A 20,999-nucleotide genomic window follows, 5' to 3' on the forward strand; every position below is an offset into this window, starting at 1 on the left:
TGCCCCGCCCCCTGCCAGGTGCACGGCTCAGTGGGAGCTGTTTGTCCTGTGAGACCCCTGTTACCTGGCGGCCCCGCTCCGTCCCAGGCACACAGTGACACAAGGAGGAACAATAACACTGGCGGAGGCCAGCTCTCCAGCTCTGGGGTCAGGTACCCCAGTAACTACTGCAGTCTTCCAGTCCTCAGGGGCCTGGATGCTCTGGGGGTTGGTGGTGGGGTGTGCTGATCTGCACAGCTTGGGGGCACCCGTAGGTGGCAGGAGAGTCCTCACTGTCCTGTGCCCTCCTGGCCTCTGCCTGTCCCAGGGGGAGCGCAGGATCCTGGACTGTGTCTCCCGGCACCCTGGGATCTGGGACCTGTGTCACTGGAATCGTGTTCCTGTGCCACACAGCCCCCTACCCCAGAGCTGCTGCCTGAGCTGCTCCCGAGGCCCTGCGGGGCATGCATTCCAACCCTTTACCAAGCTCCGCTGGGGGTCTGTGGTACGCTCTCACCCGGGTGCACTTCCTCTGTTAGTGACCCCAGGAACCTGGTGGCTCCACTGCCCCTCCTGCGATCCTGCCTGAGTTCTCTGTGAGCGCCTTTCCAGCCAGGAAAAATCCGGTGCAGGTTTTTAAAGTTCCTGCTTCTCCGGGCCTGGGCTTTCTTGTCCCAGGAGGCTTTCTCCCCAGGGCCTTAGCCCAGCTCCTCGCAGGGGCCCCTCCCCCACTTGGTTCTTTTTTAGCACCCCCCCTTCCTACCTTGTTAGAAGCGAAAACTCTTCTCTCTGTAGCGTTCCACCTGTTCTCTCTAAATCTCAGATCGAATTTGTAGGTTTTCAGGATGATTTGAAAGTTATCTAGGTAAGTTGGTGGGGACAGGTGACTTGGGAATCCTACTCCTCTGCCCTCTTGCCCCGCCCCCTAATTCCAGTATAATTAATGTACAGTGTTATATTAGTTTTAGGTGTACAATATAATGATTCAACAATTCTATACATTACTCTGCTCATTGTGTTAAGTGAACTCTTTAATCCCCACAACCTATTTGCCCCATCCCTCCAACCACCTCCCCTCTGGTAATCATAAGTTTGTTTTTTATAGTTAAGAGTCTGGTTTTTTGTTTTTTATTTTTTTTATTTTTTTATTTTTTTTAAAGTTTTTTTTTTATTTTTATTTATTTATGATAGTCACACAGAGAGAGAGAGAGGCAGAGACACAGGCAGAGGGAGAAGCAGGCTCCATGCACCGGGAGCCCGACGTGGGATTCGATCCCGGGTCTCCAGGATCGCGCCCTGGGCCAAAGGCAGGCGCTAAACCGCTGCGCCACCCAGGGTTCCCAAGAGTCTGGTTTTTTGTTTGTCTCTTTTCTCTTAATTTGTTTTGTTTCTTAAATATCGCATGTGAGTGAATCATTAGTGACCTTTTATTTTATTTTTAAGGATTTTATTTATTTATTCATGAGAGACCCACACACACACACACACACAGAGAGAGAGAGAGAGAGAGAGGCAGAGGCAGAGGGAGAAGCAGGCTCAGGCAGAGGGAGAAGCAGGCTCCATGCAGGGAGCCCGACACGGGACTCATCCCAGGTCTCCAGGATCACACCCTGGGATGAAGGCGGTGCTAAACTGCTGAGCCACCGGGCTGCCCTGACCTTTTAGATATAATACTGAAACATAATTCATGAAAGTTAAAATTGATAAGATGTGAGCCTTCTTCTCTGTGAAAGACACTCTTTGGAGAATGAAACAAGCTATAGACCAAGACAAAATATATGTAAAATGCACATCTGATAAATGTCTGGTACCCAAAGTATATACAGAAAACTCTTTGAACTCAACAATAAGAAAATAAATAGATTGATGAAGAAATTAGCAAAACATATGAACAGACGTTTCCACCAAATAAGATATACTGATGGCTAATACTGATGGCTAAGATATACTGATAGCTATGAAAAGATGGTCAACAGCATATATCATTAGGATATTGCATATTAAAACAACAATTAAACACTGTTGCACACTTACTAGAATGACCAAAATCCAGAACACCAACAATATCAAGTGCTGGTGCGGATAGGCAGTAAGTAGCAGGACCTCTCATTCATTGCTGATGGGAATGCAAAATAGTACACCCACTTTGGAATACAGTTTATCAGGTTTTTTTTTTTTTTTCCCAAAACTATGTATTCTTATCATATGATTTAGTAACTGTATTCCTTGGCATTTACCCAGAGGAGTTGAAAACCTCTGTCCACACAAAAACCTGCATACAAATATTTATAGCATCTTTATTCATAATTGCCAAATCAAAATGTCCTTCAATAGGTGAATGGATAGATGAACTGTGATTTATCTGTATGAAGGAGTGTTATTCAGTGCTATCAAGAAAGGGGCTATCAAGCCTTGAAAAGACAAGGAGGAATCTTAAAGGTATACTACTAAGTGAAAGAAGATAATCTGAAAAGGCTGAATACTGTGTGATAACTTTAAGAGTTTCTAGAAAGGGGGCAGCCTGAGTGGCTCAGCAGTTTAGCCCCTGGCTTCGGCCCCTGGCTTCGGCCCAGGGCGTGATCCTGGAGACCCGGGATCAAGTCCCACGTTGGGCTCCCTGCCTGGAGCCTGCTACTCCCTCTGCCTGTGTCTCTGCCTCTCTCTCTGTGTGTGTCTCTCATAAATAAATAAAATCTTAAAAAAAAAAAAAAAAAAAAAGAGTTTCTAGAAAGGCAAAACTATGGAGAAAGTAAAAAGATGGGTTGTAGGTTGCCAGGGACATGAGGGGAGAAAGATATGAACAGATGTAGCACAAAAGATTTTTAGGGCAATGAAACTATTGTGTAGGACACTGTATGTATGGGTACATATTATTAGACCTTTGTCAAAACCCTAGCATGTACAATACCAAGTGTGAACCATAATGTAGACTATGGGCTTTGCTTGATAATGATATGTCCCTGGTGGTTCATCAATCGTAATAAATATACCATGTATAACAAATATACAAATGGTGAGTGAGGTTGGTATGGGAAAGGGAATCTATAAGAACTTTCTGTACTTTATTTTTATTTTTAGCTTTTTAAAGATTTTATTTATTTATTTATTTTTAAATATTTATTTATTCATGAGAGACACAGAAAAAGAAAGGCAGAGACACAGGTAGAGGGAGAAGCAGGCTCCATGCAGGGAGCCTGTTTTGGGACTCGATCCTGGGATTCTGGGATTATGCCCTGAGCCAAAGGCAAAGGCTCAACTGCTGAGCCACCCAGACAACCCTATTTATTTACTTTTGAGAGAGGGAGAGAGTGCTCGCACAAGTGAGGTGAGAGACAGAGGGAGAAACAAACTCCCCCTGAGCAGAGAGTCTGGTACGGAACTTAACCAGGATCCTGGGATCATGATCTGAGCCGAAGACAGAGGCTTAACCAACTGAACCACCTAGGTGCCCAATTTTCTGTACTTCCCATTCAAATTTGCTGTGAACCTAAAACTGATATAAAAAAGTCAGTTTTTTTAAAAACTAGAATGTACAACACAAAGAATGAAACCTAACAAACAGTAGACTTTAATTAGTAATGATGATGATGATGATTAGTAATGATGATGATGATGATGATAATGATGATGATGATGATGAAACCTAACAAACAGTAGACTTTAATTAGTAATGATGATGATGATGATGTCAGTATTGGTTCATCAGGTGATGCAAATGTACCTCACTAATGCAAGATGTTAATAATGGGGGAAACTATTTCTGAGTAAGGGGGTAGATGAGAACTCTCTGTATTTTTTGTAATATTTTTCTGTAAACTGAAAACTACTTTGGTTCACTTTGGCAGCATATATACTAAAATTGGAATGAAAACTGCTTTAAAAATAATACCAATTAATTAAAAAATACAAATAAATGTTTTCAGTAAAAAAAAAAAAAAAAAAAAAAAAGAGGGATCCCTGGGTGGTGCAGCGGTTTAGCGCCTGCCTTTGGCCCAGGGCGTGATCCTGGAGACTCGGGATCGAATCCCACGTTGGGCTCCCGGTGCATGAAGCCTGCTTCTCCCTCTGCCTATGTCTCTGCCTCTCTCTCTCTCTCTCTCTGTCTCTTTGTGACTATCATAAATTAAAAAAAAAAGAGAGACAAAAATACTTTTTTAAAGAGAAAAGATATATGTGCCCATGCATATAACTGCTAAGTACTGGAATGCAGTTCCTGTTTACTGGATTCCAAAGACTTCTTTCTTTTTCCTGTGATATCCCTTAGATCCAAATCCAGTGGAGGTAATCTTAATAGTGAAGGCTAATAAAGATTAATGTCTTTGAACATTGTAGATATAAGAGCAGCATGCATGAGTGATGGTATAGGTTGATGATTACTTCATTCTCCTTTCTAGACTATTCTCCGTTGCCTACCTCAACTCTCTAGGATGTAAGTGAACCTAGAAATGATCTCCCAAATCTCTTGCTGGTAGCAGGGTCCATATGTCACAGTTCGGGCCAGTACAACATAAGCACACCTGTGGGAGTTTCTGGCAAAGCCTTAGCTTTTCTGATCCAGACACTAAGCCTTCTTCTGTTCCTTTCTGTCCTTGCCTAGTGTGCACACTGACCCCCTGAGGTGCAGCAGCCATCTTGGGACCATGAGGCAGCATAAGGAGGAAGACTTGTATGCTAAGCACAGCTAACTAGAGAGGTATAAGCAACTTGCTGGCATCATTAAGATGCTAAACAGGGTTGAATATTTACTCCACAGGCTTCTTTGAAGCCTCTGGTGTAGGGTTTTATTGCTCACAGAGAACACAATCCTAATTAACACACATATACGAAGTAAATTTTTTATATATTTAAACATTTTATTTGAGAGAGAGAATGAGCATGGAAGGGGAGCAGAGGGAGAGGGAGAAACAGGCTCTCCACTGAGCTGGGAGCCTGATGGGAGGCTCAGTCCCAGACTCCAGGATCATGAACTGAGCTGAAGGCATTCACTTAACCAACTGAGCCATCCAGGGGTACCCCTGAGTAAATTTTTTATATGAGAAATAAATTAGGCATACAATCATTAGTTTCTCATCAGAGTTTTAGGAAGACTTTGGTAACATAAGAATTAGATATCTTAACGATGTTAACTGATTATTTGAACGTGTGTAGTAGATGGTTAACCATAGATTGTCTTTGTACTACTTAAAATGTGGTCATATCGTCAGAAGCAGTTTATGCAGATTCTGGGACTGGGAATCTTTCCTCCAGGGTTGTTTTTGGAGATACATATGAGGAATATGGGCCAGGGTAGGGTCTGGGGGAAATGCCCTCTGTGCCTGGGAATGTCTTTTAATTCTGTTGGGGCGTTAAATTTTCTAAGTACTGCCCTTGTTCTTCTTTGTTGGACTTTCCATTTCAGATAGTTTTCTTCCTGGCTTTGTTCAAGATGGCTTATGGCCTCCAAGGTTCTTTTTTTTTTTTTTGGCCTCCGAGGTTCTGCAGTCATTTATGAAGTTCTATAAGGTGGCCTTTGTTAGGACTTAATAAACTTTGTTAGAGGCCTCATTATGATTAACCTTTATGGAGGTTTGAAATTTGAGAGAATTTTTATACAGATATTTGATAGAAATTAACTTGCTATAAATGCTGCCTACAAATATATGTGTAAATAAGTCAAAGGAACTGGCTAAATACTAAGGTATTTGTTTATTTACTATTCTAGCAAGTTTTCATATTATTTCACAGTTATTTTGTTACAGAAATGGTTTGTAAATTCTCAAATAGTGAACATAAAATGAACATTGATTCCTTGCTAAACCAGTTCTTCTATAATATATGACATTAAGTTATTTTCTTTTATATCTCTTCATTTTTCTTCTTAAAAAATAATTTACTTTTAGTGTCTTAGGTAGTAGAATTAGGAGAAAACCCCTAATTTGAAAAATTACTTGAGTTTATGTGGCTCCAACTAAATTAAATGGATTTAGTGTCTCGTCTGATTGTTTGCAATTAATAGTTCAGTAAGACACAAAAAATGTTTAAAATCTATTAGAAAAGTCCCAGGTTTTGTGACTCTATATATGTGATCTGAGTTAATATCAATAAAAATATTTTGGTCCATTTTGTATACCTGATGTTAGACATTGTAAGTTATTTTTTTTACTTTTATTTCTTACTATTAAAAATAAATGCATTTAATATTAAGTAGTGAAGTAACATTTGCGCATTAGGTCTGGAGGAAAAACAGTGGGTGACATGATAATTTATCAAATACAAATTTTTAAAATAGGCTTATCCTTTCCTGCTAATACAAAGCAAAATTCTTTACTAAACTATTCAGTTTTTTTTGAGTTATTATGTGTGGTTGAAATGATAAAGATTATGTCATTTTAAGTTAATAGCATTAAGAAAGCAATAACAATTATACAATTAGTAAAGAAGGCAAAATACTTTTGGAATAAAAATTTTTATTAGCAGAAACTATAATAATGCAAGGAATATTTTGTTACACACCAAATGAAAAACTCAAACACTAACTGATGATTTCTCCAATTTTAATAATCAGTGGGGTGATAGAGCCATCAGTGAAATATGTCATTAAGAATGCCTGTGAATAGTAGATGAAATACACAATACTTTCATCTCAGCATCGGCTAGCAAGCTCTCTTCTGGTACAACCTACATTACAACATTTATCACTCATTTTTATGTAGTTATCTCTCTTTTTTCGGGGATGTTTATCTAATTTTGAAAGGCTTTTGTCTTCAGCTTCAAATTGTGTGTTAAGAAAAGTTTTCTTCATTTCTTCTAAGTTAAGATTGGAATCTTCCAGTACAAAGTGTAGCTCTCTTAATAACTTCTCCTTCCCAGACTGTGTTGCTATCCTCAGTTCCTGTGGCATACCGGGAATGGATTGCAACATCAAACTTAAGATTTCTGGATCATTGATGATGGAGGATGGCACAACTTCTAAATTTAAGAAAGGGGGGGAGAGAAACACTCAAGTCAAGGAAAACAATACAATTTTGCATAGACATAGGAAAGGACTATCATAGAATTTTTTTCTATTTTAAGAGAATTAAACATCAAAACAGAATCAACAAAGTATCCTGATTAAACAACTTAGTATATTATAGTTGGGTGGCATAAATTACCACATCATCACCAAGATTCTGCTTTATTCCATAGATCTCGTGTTGTTTTTCTTCATGTCCCCTTAATGCTTTCATCACAGCAGTTTTGACTCCCCCTGATTTCCAGTCATTTTGGTCATTGAAAACACTCAATTTGACAACAGATTAATTTTTCTTACCTGGGTAATTTTCTCCTGTTACTAATTTCTGAGTTATATTAGTAATCCTATCAAATATTTCATGATGGAAAATTACTGCTTCAGGATAAAGTTAAAAAGGCAGAATTTTCAACTGTTTTGATCTAAGTCAGGAAATAGCAGTTTCTGTTGTTCCTCACACATCTAGTTAACAGTTTCTTTTCCCCAGAGTATTTACTCCAACTAAAACAATACTCTAGTACTTTATATTTCCTCCTAATGCTCTTTCTCATTCAATTTCTAAATTGACAGATGAGAATTTATACCCCAGAGATATAGAGTACAAATTAATTAATTAATTAATTAATGCCCCAGAAATCTGTTTAACTCAACCTCCTCATAAAACTCTTTTTGCTCTAATTTAAACCTTCTCTAGTTGGGACCTTATTGAATGCAGAGAAAAACTAATAGTAACTTTCCATGTAATTAAAGCCAGTTAGTGGATTAGGCAAAACAATTGTAATTTCTATTATGTTTATCCATAGGCTGTGGTTTTTTTTTTGGCATTCCTTTTAATCTGTGGATGGACATATAATGTATTTTGACATCTTGGTTATTGTGAATAGTGCTGCAGTGAATGTGGGAGTGGCAATATCTCTTCAAGATCCTGATTTCATTTATTTTAGATGAATATGCAGAAGGAAGATTTCTGGATCATATGGCAATTCTTTTTTCTTGTTTTTTGGGGAATCTCCATAGTGTTTCCCATAGTGTTGTATCATTTTGCTTTTTTTTCTAACAGTGTAGAAAGGTTCTAGTTTTTCCACATCCTGAAAAATACTTGTTTTTTTTTTTTTTAATTTTTAAGTGGGGAGGAGGGTCAGGGGGAGAGAGAATCTCAAGCAGACTCCTCACTGAGCACAGAGCAGAGCTCAATCTCACAACCCTGAGATCTTGATCTGAGTTGTAGGGGTTCCTTATATATGTTGGAAATTAAATTCTTATCAGATATATGATTTGCAAATGTTTTTTTCCTATTCCATAGGCTGCCTTTTCATTCTGATTATTTCCTTTGCTCTGAAGAAACTTTTCAGTTTGAGGTAGCTCCACGTGTCTACTTTTGCTTTTGTTGCCTGTGTTGCTCTCTTTTATTAAAAGTATTTTTTAACCTTATTTTGAAACATTTTGCAATCAACAACAACTTCACCTTCTTAAGTCTAAAAAATAGATAATATTCTAATCGACCTGAATTTATACAAACATCTCTTAATCACTGTATTTTGAACTAAAATTTTACTACCACAGGCCTCTTTTAGTTAAAAGTATCTTATTTTTTAAAATGGGTGCAATGAATGTTATTTCTGCAAACATTGTAGGAAAAATGGTTAGTTACCAATTTAATAATATGAAAACAAAAACTAATAATAGAAGTTTTGAACTCATGAATCTGACATATACTTCCAAGAGAGCCTTTCTTTTTTTTTTTTTTTTTACTTCCAAAAGATTCTTAACTAGTAATTTAAATATTTTTCTTGATCATCATTTGCAGGCAATATTATGTTAGGCTGTTTTCAATTAAATTGTGTACTGGCTAGCAATAAAGAGATTTCTTTGGAAATACTTTAAAATCACAGTACTCTCCTATAGAAATAGAAATCTGGCAAAATAGCTATATATAATTGTGCTCAGAAAATCATTTTTAAGCAACAGTTTAGAAACAACCTAAATATCCACTAAGAATGGTTATATATATATGGTTATATATATATGACATAGAATATTACAAAGAAATTTTAAAAACTATGTTTTTAGAGAATAACAATGTGAGAAACTGCTTACAATATAATGTTAAGTGAAAATCAGGAGATTTACATATATATCTCCAAATTTTTTTACGATATTGTTTTTAAGTAATCTCTATAACCACAATGATGCTCAAACATACAACCCTGAGATCAAGAGTCACATGCTCTACCCACTGAGCCAGGCAAGTACTCCTACATATCTCATTAACATTGCTTTCCAGTTCCTCATTTAATACAGATATTTCTATTTTCTCATTAAATTCACGTATTTTTTCAAAGTCTTTAATATCTATGTATGTTTTTCATTTTTCTTATTGTATTTATGTATATGCTTCAGTCTTTAGTATGAGCATATTATTTATTCAGAAAAAGTGAATTAACAAGGACATAAAATGAATTCTGGCCGTTCCTACTTTGAATCAGTAAATTCCTAAACTTTGTAGTACTCTTTTAATAATGTATAAGAATTCTGTAAAACCTTGCATTAAGTAAATCAGTCTCTGACCAACAATGTAGAAAAGTAAATAGCTTTATAATTATGCTTTAAATCCCATAAAGAGAAGTAAGTGTGGTTAGTGTGCACCATGATTTTACATGAGAGTCACTCATCTACAGGATAGATAGCCTATAAAATATGATTATGATTTATCATAAATTGCATATATGTTGTGAAATGTGAAACACTAAGTTACTCATAATTGAGCTTACCTTTTCTGAATTTCATATGACCCACTACCCTGATTAGAATAGTCTGTGAAAGTTTGAATTGCTACTTAAACTTAGCTTCCAATTTATCTTTATAAATAGTTTATTCCTAATGAAGTGTTTTTTGTTTTTAAACTATTCCAGAGTTAAAAAAAAAAAAAAAAAAACTATTCCAGAGTTGAGTTGTACTCAATTCTAGGGTCTTGCTTATGGAGAAAACCCACTGCAGCTTCTAAATGTTTGATGCATCAATGTGGTTTTCAGCTGTTTGGAGGTCAAACTTCCCTTGACTTTAGGTCCCCTTCAGTTTCTCCTGTGGGAGACCAGGCCATTTTCTTTCTCTCCAATCCCTTCTCTCACAAATGAACTTCAAGGTCCAGGGCAAAGAGGATGGGAGGCTAGGCTCTCCCCTTTGGTGAAGTTTACAAATAAAAATAAAAGGATATTTTGGAGGGTGTGAGCCACAGCCCAGCTTTTTTGCAAGGCAGTAGAGCCCTTAGTAAGACCGTTGGTATTTACCACTCCAGGACCCTCTCAGTGGTCTCTGAGTTCTGCCCCCATGCCCTGGGACACTCAAACCAGCACACAATGGACTGTTTGCCTCCAGTGCTCTCAAGTTGAGATGCCCAGTCCAGTTACCCCAGCTGTCAGCACTCCCTCCGCATGGCCCCACAGACTTGACTCTGGGGTCCAGTACAATGGGCCCACCTCTAACGGGTCCTGGCAACCTCTCTTCATCTGTGGCTCCGCCCCTCCGGATCCTCATCATCCTGGTGGCCAGGATGTGAAGGTCACCAGGTGCCTCTCAGGAGAAGCCTTTGTTGTTCCCACTGCTTTCCCTCCCTCTCCTGAGATCCCCGGTGAGACTCCACGGGGGGAGGGGAGGGGGAGGAAACTGCAAACTTGGAGGCATCAGCAGCCTCAGAGGCAGGGCTGTGCTCGGGAAGCCCGAGCCAGGGGTCTGGAGCGGGCAGAGCAGGTGCGGTTCTCAGTGGTCGGCGGCAGCCGGCCGACAACCAATGGGAAGTGCGGGACGGAGCGGGGCGGAGAGCTCACCTGCCAGGGGTTCGGATATCTGCCGACGTTCCCGCAGCTGGCCAGCCTTTCTCCCCCACCAGCTGGAGCCGCAGACCTCAATCTGTAGGCGGACATAATCACGACCACATGCCTTAAGTTTCTTGTCATCCGTGGCTGGGATCTCTCTGGGAAGTTGGCTTAGTAGCAGCCAGACACCTAGCAGGTGGGACAAGAACCAGCGCAGCATCTTGGACAGATCGCTTCTGCTCCGGACGTTTGTTTTGCTCCAGAGACTGCAGCCTCTGCCTGTGTTCCAATCCTGGACTTCAGGCTGCTGTCCTGGCCAGGTTTCACCAAGCTTTTATAGCCCCTGGGCGACCACTTAGACCTGAGTTTATGGCCCAGGCTCCACCCCTCTCCCCACCCCTACCTCCCCTTTCCTCCCCACCTTTCACTGTTTACAACTTTCCTCCCTTTGCCCATCTTTCTGTTCTTGGACCTTTTACAGTTGTATATATGTTTTTTCTTACTTCTAAACTATTTTGTATACTTATGTAAGGTTAGTCAATATGTGAAGTTTTCCTTTATTATAAAGTTAGGAATGGCCCTTACACTAAATTATATCAAGAAAAATAAAATTGAAATCATCCATATTCTCATAATTCAGAGTTTTCCAGTGTGAACATTTGTTGCATAACCTAATCTAAATAAGTTAATTACTCTAGTGCCTGGTATATCAATCCATAAATATATAATGAATGAATGGATTGATTAACAAAAGAGCGAGAGCTGATGACTTTTATCTAAATCTTGGTAAAAACAGTAAAATGCTTAATGCATCACTTTAAATTTGTACAACATCTTAAGTTTCAGTGCACTTTCTCTACTGACTTTTCTTTGACTCTTCTGGGAGATTGATTATAACCAGTTACTTGAGTACTTAATTTTAGGTTGTATAGTTCCTATATCTCTAGGGACTGGAGAACACAGGTGCACACACACACAGAAACACCCTTCCCCCTCCCAAAAAGATCCCCCCACAATTCTAGAAAGAATATTTTGGTAATACAGGCTACAGCATAAAAATCATGTGTTTTTTTTTTTTGTTTTTTTTTTACTGTATTCTGTATTCCCTGTATTTAGTGAGGTAATTTTTGACAGCTCCTAATTTAACAGTTTGAAATAACTGTTCTATGCTCATTAGAACTATATGCTCATGAAATAACTATGCTCATTAACAATCTTTCAAGATGAACATTAATTTTTATGTGTAAATAGTTTCGTTTTTTCAGTAATTTATTTCCTTGTGTTCATAATGTACTCAGATTACCTCAGTTCCACCAGGGCATTTAGGGACTTGGAGGACATTAGGGTAGCTTTGATTAAAATAACAACAATCACTTACAAATACAACTATGGGATAGAATAAATTCTGATTTCTAGATTGCTGCTAATTTCTATAGGACCCACTTGGCATTGGTCAAATACTAAGCATTGTGTAATTAAAACAACAACAACGAGAACAAAACCCTGACCAGAGCTATGAGAGAGTCAGAGGTAGTGCTTTTACATAGATTTTTGCTAAGACAAGCAGTTTGGGAAAGGCTTCTCAAAACTGAGGTTTGAAGGTTTTTCTGTGGGTTCATAGTCATGGCAAAAAATGCATTTGCAAGGCTGCCCTCCAAAATAATTGCTCGTATAAAATGTAAGTTTCTAGGGTGGGGGGGCAGTGGGTGGTGTGCACTAAAACTGCAGTGGGTGAGTAACATCAGCCTCCTGTGACCATCTCAAATGACCTCAAGGAGAAATCAAATACAGGAAGAACCAGAACACCAGTTAAGCAGAGGCATGCAACAAAATTTTTAAACAATCAGATATGATAGAAACATGTATTAAGATGACCTAAGAGTCTTTCACATGTCTATGTGGAAATCAGAAAATCTTAATTGTTACAACCATAACAAATTATACCTTGTGACTTGTCTTTGTCCTTGTGACTTGGAGAACTGCTTGCAAGCACACATACCCCTTTTTTTTTCTTTTACATACCTAATCCCCTGTATCTAATAAGCTTCAGGGCAATTCTGCAGAGCAGATACAAGACTGTATCCTTGGCTATCCTCCTCGGTAAAACAGCAGATAAAAGCATTTACTAGCCTACTTTGAGGTTGCTTTTCCTTCAGTTGATGGGAGATTTTTACTTTACCTTGTTGCTGTCCAGTGAAATGGCCATTCTCCCATTTTACTGAGAGAAGAAGCAAGTTGAGAGTCGTTGAGTAACTTGTACAACTTTTTCTAGCACTTGTGCCAGATGTGGGCTTGCTCTACTGTTAAGAATAACAAAGGATTCTCAGCTTTGTAAGCACAACTAAAAGGCATTTCATGTTGTTAAAACAAACAACAACAACAAAAAATTAAACAACAAAACCCAAAGAAACCTTTTATTTATTTTTTAAAAGATTTTATTTATTCATGAAAGACAGAGAGAGAGAAAGAGGGAGAGAGAGAGAGGCAGAGGGAGAAGCAGGCTCCATGCAGGGAGCCCAATACGGGACTCGATCCCAGGACCCCGGGATCACTCCCTGGGCTGAAGGCAGATGCTCAACCGCTGAGCCACCCAAGCATCCCTCAAAGAAACCTTTTAAAAGAGAAAAACCAAATGTATGCCATGTGTTATACATGTCTGATAAGTGCTGGAGCATGTCTACTGGATTCCAAATCTCCCTTTTTCTGGTTCTACTATATCCAGCCCCAATTGGAATTAATTTTCATGGTGAAAGTTAATAGTAGATAAACCTTAGTTCTTTTACAACAGTCATTGTAGGTACAAAGCGGTAAGTCAAACTATAGATCGATTCTCTAGACCTTAAGTTATAGAAATGATTTCCCAAGTCTCTTGCTGGTAGCAGGGTCCATGTGTCATAGTTCGGGCCAGTACAACATAAGCACACATGTGGAAGTTTCTGGCAAAACCTTGGCTTTTCTGATCCAGACACTAAGCCTTCTTCTGTTCCTTTCTTTCCTTAACCTAAAAGTACACACTGACCCCCTGAGGTGCAGCAGCCATCTTGGGGCCATGAGGGGAGCAGCCTAAAGAGGAAGACTTGTATGCTAAGCACAACTGACTGGGTATGAGTAGCCTGCTGTATCATTCAGCTGCTAAACATTGTTGAGGGCTTATTCCCTAAGCTTGTTTAAAGCCACTGTTACCGGTTTTTTTTGTTATTTACAGAGAACACAATCCTGATTGATGAATGTATGTGTAGGTGGAGTAGTTTTAATATAAGAAACATTAAGCTTCCATTTATTAGTTTCTCATGAAGGTTTTAGTCATAATTTAGTAACACTTGAGTTAGATATTTTAAAGATTGAAGTAATCATTTGAATGTTTTTACAAGATAGTTTACCACAGGGGATCCCTGGGTGGCTCGGCGGTTTGGCGCCTGCCTTTGGCTCAGGGCGCGATCCTGGAGTCCCAGGATTGAGTCCCGCATCGGGCTCCAGGCATGGAGCCTGCTTCTCCCTCCTCCTGTGTCTCTGCCTCTCTTTCTCTCTCTCTCTCTCATAAGTAAATAAATAAATCTTTAAAAAAAAAAAAAGATAGTTTACCACAGATTATCTTTGTACCTCTTAAAAACCAGTCATATAAGAAGCAATGAATGTAGATTCTGGGATCAGGGATTTTGTGGAAGAGGTGGTGAGGGACTTGGGCCAGGGCAGGTTCCATGGACTTGCTTTTTGTGTCTGGTGCTGCATCTTTGTCCTATCTGGGCTGTAACTTTCCTGGGTAGTGCCTTTGTTCTTCTGGGTTGGATCTCCATCTCTTAGAGCTTTGTTCAAGGTGGCAGACAACCTCTGAGGTTCTACAGCCCTGTATTGAATTCTCCTACCTGCACCACCTTCCAGCCTCTACTCCATCCAGTTGGGGTCAGCCTGTGGTTCTGAGAGAAACTCACTTTTTTTTAAAGACGTGAGACTCTGCTCTTTCATATTTCACTATAAATCTCTTTCTAGCAGCTTTACTTCTTTTTGCAAATTCTCATTGTTTTCTCTGATATGTTGATAGCAAACAGTCCCATCCGGTTCCCACGATAATCAGTGCTGCATCAGACCTATTTTTGTTTGTATATTTCTTCCATGATTTCATTGGGATCTGCAGAAAGAGGCGAGGTAAACCCTTGCATTTTTTTGGAGCATAGTGATAAGAAGTCAGTGCTGACTACATATCTCATAGGCATCCTTGGAACTACTCTAGATGTTTGTGCTTTCACTTCAGGTTATCATGCTGTTTTATCAAGAAGACTGAAAAAATGAAGGGAAATTAGGATCTTCAGAAAGTTCTTTTATCAGCAAACCTTTGGGAAATCTCTTGGCTAAGAGATTAGAAAAGATAAATAACCTCAATATTTTCTTATTTCTACTCAAATAACAATATGTGTGCTAAGGGAATATTCAGAAGGAACTATAACACTGGATGGATACTTCTTGTGAACAGGGATCTTAGTTTTGTTCACTGATGCTATATGCTTGTCATGTAGTGGGCACTCAATAATAGGTCCCCAAATATGCTAGTTTTATTGCTCACCATAAATGTTGATATATTGGGTCAAAAGGCCTAACATGACATGCTGCCTTGACATCTGTTGAAACAGAGTTCTCCACCCTACTTGCCCCACAGTGGAGTCTTAGTCTCCTAGCCAAACAACTCTACTCCAGAGTACCATGCACAGTTCTTGCTCATCACTCAGTAGTGGGTTTCATTTACCTGACAGTTCATGGAATTATTCAAAGAAGCCAATCGCATTCTCTTGTAGTAACGAGGGGTTACCTCACCCTCTTACTACTACTGAGGCTTGTTCGCTCTGAGTACAGCTCCCATTTAGCCTTGAGTGGCAAGCAGTGTCCTTCTACCCTGAGCTGTGAGTATATGTGACTAATAAACTCCTGCCAATCTCATATGTCCAGTATTGGGTGTCAAATATTGTATGTGCCTTCCCTATAACCTTGGGACGGAATTTCCTCCCTACCAAAGGGGTGAATAGGAGGCAATTAAAACATTTGGATCATGAACAAGGAAGGCCATTCATGATCAAGGACACCTGGTCAGCTTTAACTAACTCCTCTTGACTAACTAAATGGTTCCATGATATGGCAAAGTCCCTCTGAAACAGAGCTACCAATTGCTGCAGGCTTGTGCTTTGGGTACACTTTTTGTCTTTGTCAGTATTGCCATCTCTTCCCACCCTAAAATGCTCTCATCCCCAAGATAAAATTTGTTGTTAATTTACTATACCACAATTTGACATGTTGTTGAGTTTGGCTTGTGTTTGGTAGGTGGTCTCTGAGTCTACCACCTGTAAAAGCAGAGACAACTAACTTTAACTGTTTGGCTCTTAAGTCCCACTTACCAAGAATCCAACTAGAATGATGTGGTCACTGCATCTAGCTTGGTGACCATCACTGGCACCTTGGGGACAGCCATGGGGATATCATTTGTTATTATACACCCCTGAGATAGGCTCAGTGTTGCCCTTCTGTGAGTTTTATGGAAAAGAAGGAGACCACCACCCTGGAGAGAATTCATGGCACCCCAGTTACAGGTCTATGGCTAGGTGATAATGAGAAAAGAAAAGGGGGAGGAAAATTTGGTACAAGCTCCTGTAAAAACACCAGAGGAGTATGTAATTGAACGGCTCTCCTAACATAAAATCCCTAGCTAATGTACCTGGGTTTTGCTTAATGTTGCTGATTACCAGCATACCAAAGGGCTAATCTGACAGTAGTGGATCTTGATGGCTCCCACATAGGCCATAGACAAAATGACCTTATTGTTTGTGAACCCTGATCCCAGGGAGATTGACTGGCATTCCTTGGAGGAAAAGGGGTTGCCTACAAGGCCAGCCCCTGGGCTTCTGAACTTTTCCCATAACTACCTGCACTATGGGTAATTGAATCAAGACAGAAACTAAAAGCCATGACTTTTTTGCATTTAGATATATGAAATATTTTGAGAAATTGTATACTGAGAGAGAGCTGCAGAAATGAAAGCCAATAGGTGGGGTGCTGTGATTCATATACCTAATGACAGACAGCACAGCAGGACCTCTTCTGCTACTTATGCTTCCATCACAGCAAAGATCCGGATCCTCAGGGTTATAGGGAAAAACGCTATGGCATATCTGTGACACAGCAATGGGGTTAATTCAAACTTCCTTAAACCCTGTAAAGCGACCATTGCCATGAGGGTGGCCCTTAAGCCCCATGATACTGATCTGAAATTCTGGAGGAAGAAATTTATAAATAAGCATAGAGAGGACACCTCCCACCCTCAAATCATATTTAGTGGCCAACCAAAAAAGGGAGAGACAGAAAGAAAGAGTAGGAAGGAAGGAACAAATGAATGAATGAGCCAACGAACAAACCTGGCTATAGGGGAAGGGGGGAAAAAGGAAAAAAAAACAAACCTGGAACAAAGACCCACAGTTAGACCTAATTGGAAGTCCAAAATTTACTAAAATAATGTAAATAACAAAGAGATAAAAACATATTTATTGGCTATTGAACCTCCACAGCACAGATTCTGAATTAATTTTAACATTTGCTGAGATGTACCAGTTAGTACCAAATGGATATAATACTGGACTCGAATTACAGGTATACCTGGCTATCCCATTATTTATTGACATGGTACCCCCTGTAATCCTTGGAGGTTACTACATGTGAAATAGAGAACAAACAGGTATGTCTCATCTTAACTGCTAGAATGGTGGTTTTACCTAAATTATCCATTGCTCAAAAAATAGATTTTATTTTTTTAAATTTTTATTTATTTATGATAGTCACACACACACAGAGAGAGAGAGAGAGAGACAGAGACATAGGCAGAGGGAGAAGCAGGCTCCATGCACCAGGAGCCCGACGTGGGATTCGATCCCGGGTCTTCAGGATCGCGCCCTGGGTCAAAGGCAGGCGCTAAACCGCTGCGCCACCCAGAGAGCCCAAAAATAGATTTTAGTGAGCATAGATGCTCTGACCCAATAAATGATAAATTAAAATAAAGAGAATAAAGTCTTTGGTACTTAGAAATTGGCTTAACAAAATGGGACTGGACCCCATTGACCCATTTACACATTTTTACAAACTCTTGGGCTATTGAGTAAGACTTGTCCCAGGACACACCTTATCCCCATTACCCATAATCTAGAATCTTTTCTTCATTAGGATGACTGATCCTTCAGATTAGCCAATGGCCCATGGCTCCCACTCCCAACCTGGGCCTTTATTCCAGCCCCAAACCTCCCCAACATTGCAGCACATTACAATCACCTGGGTAGCTTTAAGAAATCCTAATGTTATGTTGCATGCCAAAACAAATTAGTGTATCCTGGTGTGGGAACCAGACATTAGTATTTTTAAAGATCCCTAGTTGTCTACAGTGTGCCAAATAATTGACAACTTACCATGTAGCCACTGCCCAAAGACTGGTGAAAATTTTTAGGAATAATGCCATTTAATTTGTTCCTTATGCAACCCTGAAGAAATTGATAAAGTTAGAATTCCTAAATATACCAGTCTTTATCATAAATGGGTTATGCAATACTTTAAATATATGGTAAAGAGCTAATGTCAGTATCATAAGGACATGCTAATATGGTGGAAAACAGATTTGTATGTATGGAAAGGGGAATGTATTTTCTAACTTGTCTAAGGTTCTAGCCAACATTTTATAGAAACACATTAATTACTTCAATCTTATGTCAGTGGAACACATGTGAAAAACTAATACAAAGATGTTCAGTTATGACTATTGAACCCAAATAATTATGTTTGTTCCTTCCTACTTGATTTTCCACATTAACTTTTTATTTTGAAAGGACATCAAATGTCACTGCATATTATTTGAAGAGATTAACAAATTATCTTTTATATATACTTGTACCTGGATCAATAAATCAGTCTTGAAATAGCTCAGAATAATCTTTACTAACTCTTCTCAAATGGTTCTCAAGAACATAATAGCATGCCAGAGAGGACATATTAAAGCTTCAGAAGTACATGTAATTCTGTTGGTGTTTAAGAAGTATTGTTTTCATAGAAGCAGTTTGAACAGGATTGTAAATTGCCTTTCTTATAAAGTGAAGATTGTAGAATTCTACTTTTTTGTTTAACATTGACTAATAGATGTGAGTGACTATATCCTTTTTATTTTATTTTTTTAATAAAAGTGATACCCAAAAGCATTTGGCAAAAAGAATCATCCTGAACTAAGATGACCGGTGGAGAAGAAAATTGATTAAAAATCTAGAGCAAGTTGTTGCCTCTATGGGATTATGAGCTCTCTTCATCTGTGATTCAGTGGTTTCTAACAAGCAACTTACTGATTTTGATGAGAGTGCTTTTCTGTTAGGTGTATATAGAATATCTGCTCATTTCATTACAATGAATGAATACTTTCTTGGATCCAGAGAGTGATTTTTTAAAAAGATTTTTTTTTATTTATTCATAGAGACACAGAAAGAGAGGCAGAGGGAGAAGCAGGCTCCATGCAGGGAGCCCGACGTGGGACTTGATCCTGGGTCTCCAGGATCACACCCCGGGCTGCAGGTGGCGCTAAACCGCTGCGCCACCGGGGCTGCCCTCCAGAGAGTGATTGTACCGACCCAATAATCAGCTGTTTTGAATATCTAGGACCACTCCCGAAAGGCACAATTTTCTCTGAAAACTCTATTTTCCTACTTTCCAGGTTTTCTTGTCCATAGGTCTAGATAACTCAGATAAATAATCCTGGATTTTCCAGAACAGCCCTGATTTCAGTGTTATTCCTTTGTAGTAAATATCAGTATTTAATGCATAACAAAATGTTATTTGGAGTTTTGTACCTTTTTTTGTGACGTGTCATCTAAGTGCAGTAAGTGAATATGTTCATTGTGTCCATAGAAAATGAATAGTTATTTTCTGACAAATATGATATATAATCAACTGATAAACAGAGAAGGATTTGGAGTCAGCTGTTTCTCCTTTATAAGATAGAACTCTTGAAGTTATAGAGTAAAAATAGCAAGACATGGGAGATGCTTTGGAGAATGTCAGTAAACATAGAACAATAATATAGGAGATGTTGAGTGCTTGTTATCTGCCAAATACCTTTTCTGCATTATCTCATTTTATCCCTTTCAGCAACCCTCTGAGCTGGGTAATATAAGTACCATCAAACTACCAGAGAGGTGATAGAGGAACAGAGTTTCAGTCATATGCTCAAGTCTGGTGAGCAGTTTGAATGAAGGTTCAAACTGAGACTCTATCTGCAGAGCTTGGGCTCTTAACCCATGGATACTGACCAGAGTTTCCGAGAAATTTTGTCAACATGATTTTATTTTTCCCACCCAACAATCATATTACACGTAATAGTGAACAGGTTGTAATATAAGCTAAGTACCTTTTAAATTGGCATTTTAAGAGCAGCCCTGGTGGCTCAGTGGTTTAGCACTGTCTTTGGCCCGGGGCCCGATCCTGGGGACCTGGGATCGAGTCCCGCATTGGGCTCACTGCATGGAGCCTGCTTCTCCCTCTGCCTGTGTTCTGCCTCTCTCTCTCTCTCTCTCAGGAATAAATAAATAAAATATTTTAAAAATAAATTGGCATTTTATGCCACTAATATCACTAGCAGTATTTCAAAAATCATCTGTTAATTTTGTATATCTGGAAAGCTAAAAACTAATGGTTATTCATCACTCTTGAGGAAAACATATACATCCTGGACAAAGATGGAAGAGAGTCTAAATGATTGAACTGGAAATTCATAAGCAGTGATTCTCAACTAGAGGGGATTTGAAGACATCTTTGATTGTCCAACCAAAATAGAGGAGAGGTTGCTATTGGCATCTAGTGAGTAGAGCCCAGGGATGCTGGTAATTTTCCTACAATGACAATGCATGAAACAGCTCCCTACCCAAAGAATTATCTGGCTCCAAGTGTGCTGGGGTTAAGAAACGTTGGATTAAGGCAACAGAATAGTATAATTTGCACTATTAAAATTATATATTATTAAACACTATTCGAATTACTCAAATAATTGCAAATGCTGAAAGATGATGCGTTTAATAAATTTATGAGGTGAATGGTCTGGCATATTGAATCTAATCTATATTTTGGTGAGTTCTAAAATATGTTGCTTTTATGCTCGTATTTAGACTTGAGTTTTCAAATAATTGGCAGAGTAAGATATATTTAACTATTTCAGGAGC

General features: G+C 39.0%; 2 protein-coding genes across 10 annotated transcripts in view; one reads left to right on the forward strand and one right to left on the reverse strand.

The window, feature by feature from the left end:
* CD274 (CD274 molecule) overlaps positions 1 to 20,999 on the forward strand; it is a 145,098-nt gene that overhangs the window by 33,293 nt on the left and 90,806 nt on the right. The gene's annotated exons all lie outside the window — the stretch shown is intronic.
* The window catches only part of PLGRKT (plasminogen receptor with a C-terminal lysine), a 76,425-nt gene continuing 61,921 nt past the window's right edge, over positions 6,496 to 20,999 (reverse strand). For 2 of the 3 annotated variants that reach the window (XM_077909529.1, XM_077909538.1), the window contains exons 2-4: positions 12,962 to 13,082; positions 10,795 to 10,876; positions 6,496 to 6,927 (exon numbers count right to left, since the gene is read on the reverse strand). In XM_077909529.1, coding sequence (XP_077765655.1) covers positions 6,602 to 6,927; positions 10,795 to 10,876; positions 12,962 to 12,988 — 435 coding nt within the window. In that variant the 5' untranslated portion in view covers positions 12,989 to 13,082 and the 3' untranslated portion in view covers positions 6,496 to 6,601. Of the gene's footprint in view, positions 6,928 to 10,794; positions 11,157 to 12,961; positions 13,083 to 20,999 lie in introns of those variants that run through there. The other variant, XM_077909500.1, reaches the window with a different exon arrangement.

This window comes from Canis aureus, chromosome 1 (genome assembly GCF_053574225.1).
Source record: "Canis aureus isolate CA01 chromosome 1, VMU_Caureus_v.1.0, whole genome shotgun sequence".
Taxonomy (NCBI): Eukaryota; Metazoa; Chordata; class Mammalia; order Carnivora; family Canidae; genus Canis; species Canis aureus.